We start from the raw sequence: 12,849 nt of genomic DNA on the forward strand, positions 1-12,849 counted from the left end.
TGAAGGAGTGAAGATGAAAACAAGGAGCAGGGATGTTTCTAACATTTCTTGGGGAAAAAGTTGGTTAGGCACTAATGCTAAAAAAAAAAAAAATAGTGATAAGTTGCTTTACCAGGGCCAACTACACAGCCAGCACACATGTATACGCAGATGTTCACACACCTGACTATTTTTACCTCTAAGCCTCTGTCACTTCTAAGCTTGACAAGCATCTATCTGGCTGCATTTTGCCGTTTTGTGTCTTTATTTTCTTTCAAAGCAGTTTACATGTTGACTTCTTTATTTGATTGAGTCTTGAATGGGGGAGGGGATGGCCAAAGCATGCTAGGACAGCTGTAAGCAGACCCCATGCATAGCGAATTAATGGTTCACATTTAAACAAAATATATTTCAATGCAGTAATTTCTTTCATTATTCCATTTTATACAGTTTAACGAATTGCTGATTTAGATAATATGTGCAAATTTATATATTTTTATCAATGGAGTTTTCTTTGGTTTAGGATAACTTTAAAGATGGAAAAGAAAATATGATTCTACAGTTTTGTTATAATGCTACTGACAATGCAAACTAATCACAGAATCTGTATTTTGATGTATCCGTGGAGATGAGTGCATCCAAATCCTCTTTATTTAGTATTCGTCTGTATCACCAGCACAGATGGCAAGCAGGGCTTTCTCATAATGCCCTGAAGCGAAGTTCTGCAAAGAAGAAAATAGAATGCATTTGAAATACAGTGTCATAGTATTTCTGAAAAGAAGCATAATTCCTCTGAACTATAGTATGAAAGACTATATCATTATTATTTCAAAATATTTTTTTCATCTAAAGCTTTAATATATCCTGAAAACTGTCCCCAGTGGAGGTTATTGAAAATAACACCATAGTTATAGACAATAGAACGGGCTTATATAAAGTTGATTGAACTCTAATGCATATTTATAAGAAGAATAACTTGCAGTAGAATTAAATCTTCCCAACTTTAGAAAGAATTATCCTAGTAATGTTATAAATCAGTGTAGCGTCTGGAGGGCAGATTGGACAATGCCTCAAATGGCTTAAAAATGTTTATCACCCACTAAGGCAGTAATTCTACTTCAAGAAATCTGTCCTATGGAAATAATGATTAATTACTGATGAACACGAGATTTATACTCTAAAACATACACCATGATATTATGTATCAGAGTGAAAATCTTTTTATAATATACATAAATATATATATGATGTGGGGTGCTTTGTGTACTTTACAACTTATACAGTGGGATACCATGATTTAATAAAAACATTTCTTTAAGTAGTGAAACATATTAATGTTTACATATATTTTTTAAAAGGGAGAAAACACCTACAGCAAAACTTAATTGTTGGTTATCTATGGTGGAGAATTAGGGAAAATTAAATATTTTTATGGCCTATAGTTTCTAAGTTTCGAAAAATGATAGTGAAAAACTAAAAGAATTCCAAAAACTATCTTTGTTAAAAGTCAACTATCACATTAATGTTCTCTTACACTGTTATATAATTATAACTCACTGCTTTAAGTGCACATAGTAGAGTTTCATTATATATAAATATTAGTAGATTTTGAGGTGGCTGTAATTAATTGCTATATATATATGTATGTATTGATATATTAGAACTAGTTTCTTCATTTAGAAAATGAATTATGACACGCAGTTCTCAATGGGAAATGTTTATCATCGCTAAAAGTTTAGGGCTTTGAAGGTGGATGTGAGGAAGTTCTCATCAAAGACAGAGAAAGAAGATTTCTCCTACTTGCACCATCATCTCCTTCTCTTGGAAATCACTGCAGTTACTCAAGGACATACAGGGTCTTTGGGGTAATGCAGGCTCTTGGTCCTTGGGTTGTTCAGTTTCTTCTGGATCTTTTAATTATGCAATTGAAAATTCCAGTGGAAACAATGTGGACAAAGTAATAGGACTCAGCTTTGTGCAAAATATAAGTTAAGATACATTCTTGGAGCCCTGTGCATGTGGGTTAATGCTCTTTGGGTACCATCTTGAAGTTCTTTATACTTCTTTGAACAAAGAGTCAAACATTTTCATTTTCCATTGGGTGCCAAAAATTATCTAGATAGTACTACATATTCTGATAATTCTTTGCTAGGTTTTATTAAAGCCCAGGGTAGAGGTGGGGTGTTTCAGAAGGAAGACCCTGGCCTGTTGCCTTCTGAGTCATTGCCCATTTGCCCTTCAAGGGCTAATGGGGTGGGGTATGCAGAATTCTGCAGAATCTCTGATGCAGTAGGTCTGCCTCGCTGCCTTGTCCTGTGACAAGGCTTCTCAGGATTCATGTGCTTTTGCTGCAAGCTGTATCCTTCCTCGTGCTGATCGTACTAAAGCATTGGTTTCATAAAGCATCTTTACACAGTTGGGGTGAATAGTTTATATGACCAAACCCATGGGTTTTAAATAAAACACGTCAAAGAGGAGTAAGTCTTGTTACCAAGGTGAAGGAATTTCCTCAAGTGTTGGTGCTTGAATAGCCATCTGCTGAACTAACCCTGCCAGGATATTTAACTTTGTGGATTCCAACATGAAGTTATTTAATTAAAGCTCTTATGTCAGTTTCAAGAAGGACCACCTAGGGGTGAAAACAAGTCACAGGTAGAAGACTTACTCTGATGTCATGAAAGAGGGACTTCCCATATCGCTCTTTGTACCGTTTCCTTATGGTCATCAGGTCTATTTCACTTCTGGCTATTAGAATCCTGATCACGGTTCTATTATGGAAACCAAAGTCCTAGAAAACACAGCAAAGGGGAGAAAAACAGCACCTCTGAGTTAACGTCTAAAGTCAACTCTCCCCTGTTTCCGTGGCCCTGGGCCTCTTGCCCTGTTTCCCAAGCCCTGGATTCCAACTGGGAGCCCCTGAGTCACCTGCCCTCCCCTCCCCCACTGGATACATGGTGCGGTGTGCCATCGGTTTTCCTTCTTAAATGCCCTATCATCTCTATGTCCAGCCTTGATGCTGGCCCTTGGCATTTCACCCGCTTCTGCAATAATCCCCTTTCACAGCCTTTTCCTCCTCCCATCCCCACCCCCACCCCCATCTCCTCAAAACTGCAGGATAAGAGGCAGATCTGGTCATGTGGTCTTTCCAGCTAGAAATTCTTCCTGGGTTGGGATTCAGGTCCCCACTTTGTTAGATGAACATTGATGTGTCTGAGTAAGGCAGTGGCTACGTTTTTATTTAATAGTCTGCTTATGATTAAAAATGGTAAAACTAAGAACCCCAGGCCCTTGAAATATTTGCTGACTTAACCTCAAATACTGAAAAATACAAAAATCAATTTCTGTGTACTAGGTGGTGAAAGAATACTGCTTCACAAAGTAAGGTCAGGTTGTCTGTACCAATGGAGTGACAGTGACATCTAGTGGCCAGGAAGCATGGGCTAATGTTTGATGACTGTTTTGGGTGAAAACTTTCTAACAAACGTTCCATAATTTGAAGTGATTAAAATGAATGATCTAACCAAGTTTCCATATTTAAGTTGTATATTATTAGTTTAGGATGCTCTAGAGAAAAACACAGAGGCTTCCTTGGGTGAGGGCTGGTGAAAACATTTTCCTTGCCAGTACATCACACAAAGGTCCTCATATCTGAACACCTTGATTCCTGGGGTACAGGACCCTGCTCAGTACCTGCACACCACTTGTTAGCACACAAAGCCTCCTTTTGGCATCAGCACACAGCAGGGGTAAAGTTTTATTTGTTATTAGGATAAGTGGCCCTCACTTTGGGAACAATTGGAATCAAAGTAATGTGATTATTTTCCCAAGGTTATTCATGAGGGACATTTTACTCTGTTGAGAAACAAACAAAGCAAAGTGTTGAAATCATCCAATAGCCTTGCCCAATACACTTTTAAATAGATGTTTAATCCGATCAACTTTTCTTCTTGGAAATAAAATAAAAAGAAGCAGAGGACTCTGGCCATTGATCTTCCTGCTGTGTTTTGAGGATACATAGGTCCTTGTGCATAAATAAAAATACTTTTCATGAGGAGTTCCTGCTGTGGCACAGTGGGTTAAAAATCTGACTCCAATGCCTTAGGTAGCTGTGGGATACAGGTTTGATCCCTGGTCCAGCATGGTAGGTTAAAGGATCTGGCATTGCTGCAGCTGTGGTATAGGTCGCAGCTGTGATCTGGAAACTTCCATGTGCCATGAGTGTAGGCATAAAAAATACTTACATATACATTTTTAAAAATACTTGTGCATAAATAGAAATAAGTAAATAAACTATCCTTGACAATTAGCATATTATCCAAACTTGCTGGCTACCTCTAAGAAGTTGGCCTGTAAAAAGTACTTTGGGGACAAAGCACCGTATTAAAACTGCTGTAGTACTGAATTGTTTTTAATGATTTTCTTTTAGTTTTCAGGTCTATGATATGCATAATGATTTGTATCAGACCTCGTCACCTTCTGAATGTTTCACACACACTGTACTTAAGGTATGCTTCACCTCATGCACGTGTTTGTTTCTTTGAAAATGAATGCATCAAAGGATTATCATCTGAAACTTAAAAAAACTCACTTAATTACAGAAATAACTTTAGAGTTTGTTGTCTAGCTGTCTCTTTTTAGAGTTTTTTTTTTAAGACACTTCATGTTTAAAAATAACTCCTCTCATTTTATGTTTTTAAACCTCTGGGATGTAGCCATTACTTACTGAAAGTCTGTAATATTTGGACATTTTCTCTTGATGTCCTATATTTTATTATTGCCTAGGTATGCGGGGGTGGGGGGGGGCTTCAGAAGCTCTAAAAGCGTTTGGATCCATCAGTTTCTTAAGATACTAGGAAATGCTAAAGCACAAGGGCAGACAGACCCAAAGGAATACTTCTAAGGAACTTCAGTTTGATACAGAAAACAAAGCATTATTTTTATTTGAAGGATCCATTTTGTTATGTATTTTTTCACTTGAGCATATTTTCTATGAAATTAATATATTTTGCATACAAATTCAAAAATGGGACTCAATATTTAAATAATTGAAGTATAATTAGTCCTTTGAGAAAGTAAACATGATTTCTGGAGAAATTTTAAAAATACATGGGTCGTACTTACATGGATTGCACTATATAATCTATAAGCAAAATAGGCTGGTTTGTCACGAACACAGAGAACTAGGAAAAAATCAGACAAAAAGAAAGTTTGAGAGTGGAAGTACATATTTTCTTCAAAAATTTGAAAAACAATGAGAACACTTTTTTTTTTTTCCGTTACAGCTCAGGAAGGGTGATATTTTGTCAGTTCTGTGTGAGCTTCCTCAGTATGCATTGTATTAAAATGTCAGCATTGAGGATAGTGGCAAAACCAAAACTATAAAGCAACCGTGTTACAAGGCTTCATTCAGATTTTCAGAGTCTGTCTCTGCCTCTTGGAAGCCTCTTAGATCCTTCTTACAGGAGCCTCGTGAAGTGATGTGTCCTTGTCATCTGAAGATCAGACACAGCCTCCAAGAGACCCGGGACCACCACTAATGTGGACGATGGTGGGGCTCAGCCTGACTCAGTTCTGTGTGATGTTCATCTTCCCAGACAAAATTTTCAGTTCCTATAGACACGTAAGTAGGTCCAAGGCCTCTGAAGGAAACTGTCAAGACTGAGGCCAGTCTGGCAGGGTCAGAAGTCATCTGACCAAACCCAGGGCCCCAGGACAGCATGAGCCCAGACCACAGCTGATGATGGGTCAGGGGTACTTGTGGAAGTTCATTCATGTTTATGAGTCGGTACATAAATCAATAAGTTAATAAGGAAGGTACTCGAGGCTGTAGCTCCCAGACTTCAGTCCTCAGGGCAGTGATTCCCTGCAGCTCAAGTGGTTACTGCAGGTTGTGGGGCTGAGGTTACCTGTAAAGCCAGCCCCACAGGCACTGTGATGCCCAGGTGTCAATGCCTTCAGGACAGGGATTTGCCTTGTTTGGGTTGTTTTCTCTGTTCCACTTGCAGAGCCCAAATCAATAACCCCTAAAGCAGGTGCTCGGTGAATATCTACTGAATGAATGAATAGGTCCCAGTGTTTGCTGGTTTTGCCTAGGCTGCCGCTCCAGTGTTTGTGGCTGTGGTCTGCATGGAAGGGACCGTGCTGAGTCAAATGATGTGGTTTCTTATCCTAACTTCACTGCTAATTACTTGACAGGCCCCAGAGCTGTCACATAACCTCGGGCCTTGTTTGTAAAATGAGTTTGGATGTGATATATAATTTAATGTCTCAACATTGAATTATATTGAGAATTTGCTGAAATATATGTATCTTATACTCAGAAGAATACACAGACAAATATTCCTATTCTGAATGTTATTTTAGGGAGTTCATAGAACTCACCAAACTCTTTTTATGGAACCCAAGGTTCGAGCCCTTTCAGAAGCTAAACCCCAAAGAGTCTCTCATCACTCAACCTGTGCCCATGTCTGTGCTGTTCAAGGATGGAATATCGCAGTGTTCATTTGGTCAAAAATATCTAAGTGATTCCTTGATGTGGATGAAGGGAGGCTGCCTGGGGGTTCTTTACAAGGAGCAATGCAAAGTGTGCTGTAAGGTTACAGGGCAGCACAAGGGCAGAGCAAGATGGTGGAACAGTCATTTTTTCCCCTAAAGATAATATCCACTTATTAACAGCAAGCACTTTAAGGATTTGTTCCTTTATCTATTTTTTTTTTTATTGGAATATCATTGAGTTACAATGTTGTATCAGTTTCAGGTATACAGCAGAATGGTTCAATTATACATACATAAATATCTATTCTTTTTCAGATTCTTTTCCCTTATAGGTTGTTATAAAATATCGAGTCTAGTTCCCTGAGCTATATAGTGGTCCTTGTTGGTTATGTTTTATAGCCAGTGGTGTGTCTATATTGTAAGAGTAGTTTTTACAGATAAAACCAATAAAACCACTGCCACTGTCTTTCCCACTATGCAGGTAGCTTTTCTGACTTAGGAGGGGGAGGAAGTATGCCTTGCTCACAATCTCCTGCTGAAATCACTCCTAAGTGACAACTCTGTAAGTCATTTTTATGGTAGGACTTACACCTACAGGCAAATTTATTAGAAATGCTGACCCCAAACTCTCTTCCCCTTGAAGAAAAGGAAGCCATATTGCTAGCATTTATCTGCTCTTTACAAAGGAATGAAAGTTAGTATACATAACATGATTATCAAGGTGTGAGATCCTAGTTCCCTGAGAATTCAGGGTTTCCTAATGTGAATGCTGACTCAGCCATAAGGAAGGGCATTAGTTCATGGAAGGTACCAGCTTGCTAGTTTGATTCATTGTATCAGTAGCTGATGTATTTTTCCTCCTCAGAGTTAACATCCTATGTAAATAATTAAAATCAGGGGAAGTGACTCAATCAAGAGCTTACCCATGCATCTTTAATTCAGTCAGAGCTAATCAGCACTTATGGTGCCAAATAAATTCTTACTTACCAACTGCCACCAGCAGCTCTTGAAAGTATCCATCATAACACTCATTAATGGCATCTACTATGTCTTGCCCAGAAATATTTTGAAATTCCTGGAAAACTTTAACAAATTGATATGATTCAAAGGAGATTTTATGAATATTATAAAATATTATTAAAATGGCAATATTGATTTGCTTGCCTGTACACATTGTAGATAAATAAAGTATAGGTGTGGGGGTTGAGTTGGAGTAGGCCCTCTTTCAAACATTCTTATAGACTTTGATGTGTTATATATTGTAGAAAACAAAAAACAAAAAAAGTATTAAAAAAAAATAAGGGAGACAGGAAGGTAAAGCAGTTTGGGGAAAGTCACACAAAACACCTTTAAGACCAATAAGGCGGCTTTAGGTAAGTCATGATTTCGGTAATAATGACCTTGGCCCCTTACGGACTCACCAAACCGTGTTCAGCACATACTTTTCAAGACAACATATGATGCACCTAACAGGAAATAGCTAGTATATGTACGTTCCATCAAACATAGAGATGGTTTTAAAAGGTTTACTATTGAAAGGTTAAATAAATTGATTTACAGGAAAAATAAAATTATAGGGAAAGTTCATTCTTTAGCAATGTGGTTAGATGAGGCAAGTCTGCATAAACATAATTCAAAATAAGTACCTTTGGAATAACTGGCTTTCCTCTATTTGCATAGACACCCCCTTCCCATTTAGATTCTTGTTTTCGTTCTATAATCAGGGGATAGGGAAAGGGAGCGAGGCAGTTACCCAGCCAGAGCTGCTGGTAGCTCTTGTTGCACAGGATCATTTGTAAAAGTGTTTTATGCTCTCCTGTCCTCTGCTGGCAGGCCTCCCACAGCACCTGGAACACCGCACAGCTGCCAGGTGGCACCACAGTCCTGGGCCACCTCATCAAGTCCCACAGTCACCCCAGGGCTGGTTCTATTTACCATCGCATCCTGGGCGGCCATGGCAGGGTCTGTGTATCCTTCCTCTCTGGTTCCCTGTAGAAGAAGCATAGATTCTGACTGTAAATGTTCCTTTTTGTTTGTTGTGTTTGGCTGTGCCCGCAGCATGTGGAAGCTCCCAGGGCAGGGATTGAACTCATGGCACAGCAGTCACAGTGGTGGATCCTTAACCCACTGAGCCACAGGGAAACCCTGTAGATGTTTTTAATTGATGGTGCACAAAAGATAACTGGGACACAGATTTTTGAACCGCCAAATACATGGGTGATTCCTAAGAAAGTTCTATCATTTTTTGGAGTTAGTCTACATTTTTTGAATACTTTTTGACATGCAGGTCTTTTTAAAAATATAGGTACTTTTATTATTATTATTATTATTGTCTTTTGTCTTTTTAGGGCTGCACCCACGACATATGGAAGTTCCCAGGCTAGGGGTCAAATCGGACCTGTAGCTGTTGGCCTATACCACAGCTACAGCAATGCAGGATCCAAGCCGCATCTGCAACCTATACCACAGCTCACAGCAATGCCAGATCCTTAACTCATTGAGCAAGTCTAGGTATCAAACCCATGTCCTCATGGATATTAGTCGTGTTTGTTAACCACTGAGTCACAATGGCAACTCCAAAAAATGCAGGTACTTTTATTTTTTCTTTGCCACCTGGGTACTCTTTCAAAGGGGTTGACACATTTTTTACTTTTCTAACTCCCTGTCCAGTATCTTCTCCTGCATCACAAGCATCCACTGCCTGGCAGGTAATAGAGATGGGATTTTAATATTGTTGGAGAGAAAATGCAGAGAGAAAGTATGAGTTCAGATGTGATCTCTGACTTGTCACATTCCATACATACAATAGGAAAGTAAGCAATCATGAAGTCCAGATTTTGTGGACTGAAGATATTTTGTAAATTTCATTCCTGCCTCTTTATCATATAAAGAAAGAACAGGCATGGACAAATTGGCCTAAGAGGTGACCCCTCTCACAGGAGGGGAGGAGGGCTTACCAGTGCAGGACCCTGCAAGAGGAGAGAAAAAGGAGAGATATGATCAGAGTTTATTTAACCTTTCCTTTGGGTCATGAGGTGGGAAAGTGCCTTTAAAAAAAAAAAAAACAATTTGGCTTGAAAGGGCACTGAGAGTACAGTGGCTTCTGCTCCTATTGTCTTTTCAGACTCTGGAAATGAGCTCAGTGGCGCAGCAGGACTCAGAAGAGGGAACGCCTGAATCTATCTCAACCCCGAGTCTCTCATGTGCTCCTATTGGAGGAAGTCGCCTGCAGGCTGAGAAGCCGGCCAGGAGCCTGGCAGTGGGCTGGTTTGTGATCACAGCAGGTGGAGCTAGCTGTCGGCCACCAGACAGACCACGTGGGCTGGAACGTGGGGGGCCAGCTAGGTGTCAGGGAGATGCTTTGCCTCTAGCAAGAGCAAAGGTGAGACCAAACCACCATGAAAGGTTATTTGCGCAGATGAAAGTGAGACAGAGGAATACAAAGGAGCCAGCTGCTCACCTGGCAGCTGACACTAGAAATGCTCACCTCCCAGACACCCACACCTCATGTGCTCCATGCCCAGGATGCCATCCTTGGCCACTGTGAGCAAGGACACAGGACACATCTGGATGCTCAAGGACACTGTCACCAAGTGTCCAAGACAGCTTACCAGCCACACACACAACCTTCCACCAAGTGCACCCTGGAGAGGGGAGGGAAGGGCTGGAAGCGAACAGTGGACTATTCAGCTGTATAACTGTACATGTGATTGAGTGTGTACTGCCCTTGACTGTTAAAGTATTGCATGGATTAAATTCCCCGTGTTAGAGTGAACACCAGGGTTATCCCCTTGATAGCCCAAAGCTGGAGGCATTCCTGTCATTTTCAGTACCAGGGCTGGCCTGAGCCCAAGTGAAGTCTGTCTTGCCCTGCTGCTGACACAGCCCCTAGCTGCCTGCTGTTTCTACCTCATCTCTCTATGGTCTTTTCTCACTGTGGCATCTAGTGTGAGTATGTGAAAGCATAAGATCAATCATTCCTTTGCTCAAAGCCCAGTGATGAACTCCTCCCCAGTTCATGCAGAGTAAAAGCCAAGTCCTTGTGTTGGCGGCAGACGTGGCATCATTTCCCCTCCTGCTCCCTTTCTGCCCTCATCCACCCCACGCAGCTCATTTCTTTACCTTGTTCAGACAGCACACAGCCTCATTGTTCTGTGTACCCGGCAGCTGCCCCCTGGCCTTAGGTCTCTAGCTCTTCTCTTGGCCTGGAAGACCCTGCCATAGCCGTGCTCCAGTCTCATCTTCTCAGCGGGATTTTCCCTGGTCCACCTACGTGTAGTGTAACCTGCCCAGGACGCCCAGCCCATAGCCTCCTGGCCACCGAGACCCCCTGCATCCTCCATCACCCAACACTCTGTTAGTGCTCTTAGGTATTAGATTGCTCCTGAATTGTCTGTGGTCCCCCATAGAATGCTTGCTTCTGAAGACTGAGGTCTTTGTCTTGTTAACTCCCAATCATCTACAATCATCCTTGGCACGTGGTAGGCCTTTGATAAATACTCATTGAATCAATACTAAGTGAAGGAAGGAAATTAAATAAATACATTTTAGGTGGCAGGACTTAAACATTAATAGAAATGGGAAGATTTTCTGGATCATTGAAGTGTTTTAGTGATTTCCCATCAAACTGTGTAGCTAATGTAAACACCTATTCCTGCAAGGTTTGGAATTGTCTGCAGTTCTGCGTGTCTGAAAATTTTTTGAAATATGAGATGTTTGGACATGTAACTCGGAATGGTGCCCATCTGTTTCCTTCTTTGTGCTATTAATTGCCAAAAGCACTTTAAGCAGACTGGTAGATTAAAAAATGTGAATCTGTTAAAGTGTGATTTAGCTTTTTCCACCGAGGTGATTTTGTCATAAAAAGCCTGAGATAGTAGCTGTTATGTGATGTAAATACCAGAGAAATGGCATAAGTGAGAATTGGGGTTGGGGGCAAAATAAACGTGTGAAAAGCAGACATTAAGGGAGTTAGGATGTAGCTGCAAGTATTTGGGCAGACAAGTTGGCAGTGGAAGCCAGAGGCAGGGAGGCCCCAGGGACTCACGGGGAGTGAGGAGACTTCTGAGCACCAGGGTGAGGACACTTCCTATCCCTTCTCCCTGTGAAGACACTTGTCACCTGCAGTGTGATATGCACAGATGGATTAATTAATCTCTAGGCGCCTAATTTTTCATTATTTGACAGATGATTAGATCTCCTCTAAGTCTGGCTTAATAAAAGCACAGGAAGTGCTGCGAGCCAGTTTAATGATTGGCAGTAGTTTCCGAGAAGAGCGTGTTCTGGTTGAGTTGTTTTCTTATTAGAAACAGCCCTGTCGGAAAGTACTTTATAGATGAAGTAAAAGCTCCTCTTTCCCAGAATATATGATAGGAATTAAAACAGTTCGCATGTCGGGCATACCTTAAACCTTTCAATAACCTCACCAAAAAAGAGGTGTGTCTGAATTTTCATGATATCAACGTCTGAAAAGCCACGGACAGTCTTTCCTTCGATTCTGATCACGAGAATGAAGAAGGAGGGGGAGGATGTGATTATAACTGAGAAGAATTTTAGAATGTGTGCTGGGGGGTGAGAGAAGAATGGGTTCACTTCCCTTAATTTACAGAGTAACTCTCTGGAATCTCAAGAAAGCAAAACGCTAAACCCAAGGACATTCAACGGACTTATAACAGAGCCAAGAGGAAAAGATGCATAGATATACACTTGGTTGTTTTACACACCATATGTATGTATGTATCTGTTTATCTATCTATCTATCTATCTATCTATCTATCTATCTATCTATCTATGTATCATCTGTCTCATCTATCTATCTATCTATCCATCATCTATCTACCTCTCTATCATCTATCCATCCATTTATCCATCTATCCATCTATCTATCCATCATCTATTTATCTACCTACCTATTTATCACCTATCTATCCATCCATCTATTTATCCTTCTATCCATCTATCCATTGTCTATCTCTCCTCTACCTGTAGAGAAAAATCGGGGCAGAGAGAACAATTATCCCACCTGGAGGTCAGAGGGACTTGGTCACATGGCAGAGCCCCCAGCTGTATGGTTGGAACTCATCGACTCTGAATTTCCAGGCCCTGTAGGAGGGAATTCCACTTCCTTTTTATAAGCTGTCTAGACAGATTCTCTGAATGGTACACCACACATCATGGTCAGTCAGGAAAGCTGATGGACTTTGTCATTTCCCTAATTCACTTTACTTGTTTTTTCAATCCTCTAAACTTACTGATCCAAACCCTAAGCTAGGAGTTCCAAAATGAAGAGCTGTTAATGTAGAAGTCAAAAGTAGTAGTCAGATTTCAAAATACTTAAAAATCTATGAGAAGTTGTACATTTTACTCAGTGTTACA

At 40.5% G+C, this 12,849-nt stretch overlaps 1 protein-coding gene across 1 annotated transcript in view; it reads right to left on the reverse strand.

Annotated features, from left to right (window-relative positions):
* Positions 1 to 630: 630 nt before the first annotated feature.
* Positions 631 to 12,849, reverse strand: part of ANXA10 (annexin A10) — a 65,940-nt gene continuing 53,721 nt past the window's right edge. The window contains exons 7-12 of the mRNA XM_047762162.1: positions 8,410 to 8,463; positions 8,228 to 8,321; positions 7,462 to 7,557; positions 5,101 to 5,159; positions 2,645 to 2,767; positions 631 to 701 (exon numbers count right to left, since the gene is read on the reverse strand). Coding sequence (XP_047618118.1) covers positions 633 to 701; positions 2,645 to 2,767; positions 5,101 to 5,159; positions 7,462 to 7,557; positions 8,228 to 8,321; positions 8,410 to 8,463 — 495 coding nt within the window. The 3' untranslated portion in view covers positions 631 to 632. The remainder of the gene's footprint in view (positions 702 to 2,644; positions 2,768 to 5,100; positions 5,160 to 7,461; positions 7,558 to 8,227; positions 8,322 to 8,409; positions 8,464 to 12,849) is intronic.

Source organism: Phacochoerus africanus, chromosome 15 (genome assembly GCF_016906955.1).
Source record: "Phacochoerus africanus isolate WHEZ1 chromosome 15, ROS_Pafr_v1, whole genome shotgun sequence".
In the NCBI taxonomy this organism is placed as follows: Eukaryota; Metazoa; Chordata; class Mammalia; order Artiodactyla; family Suidae; genus Phacochoerus; species Phacochoerus africanus.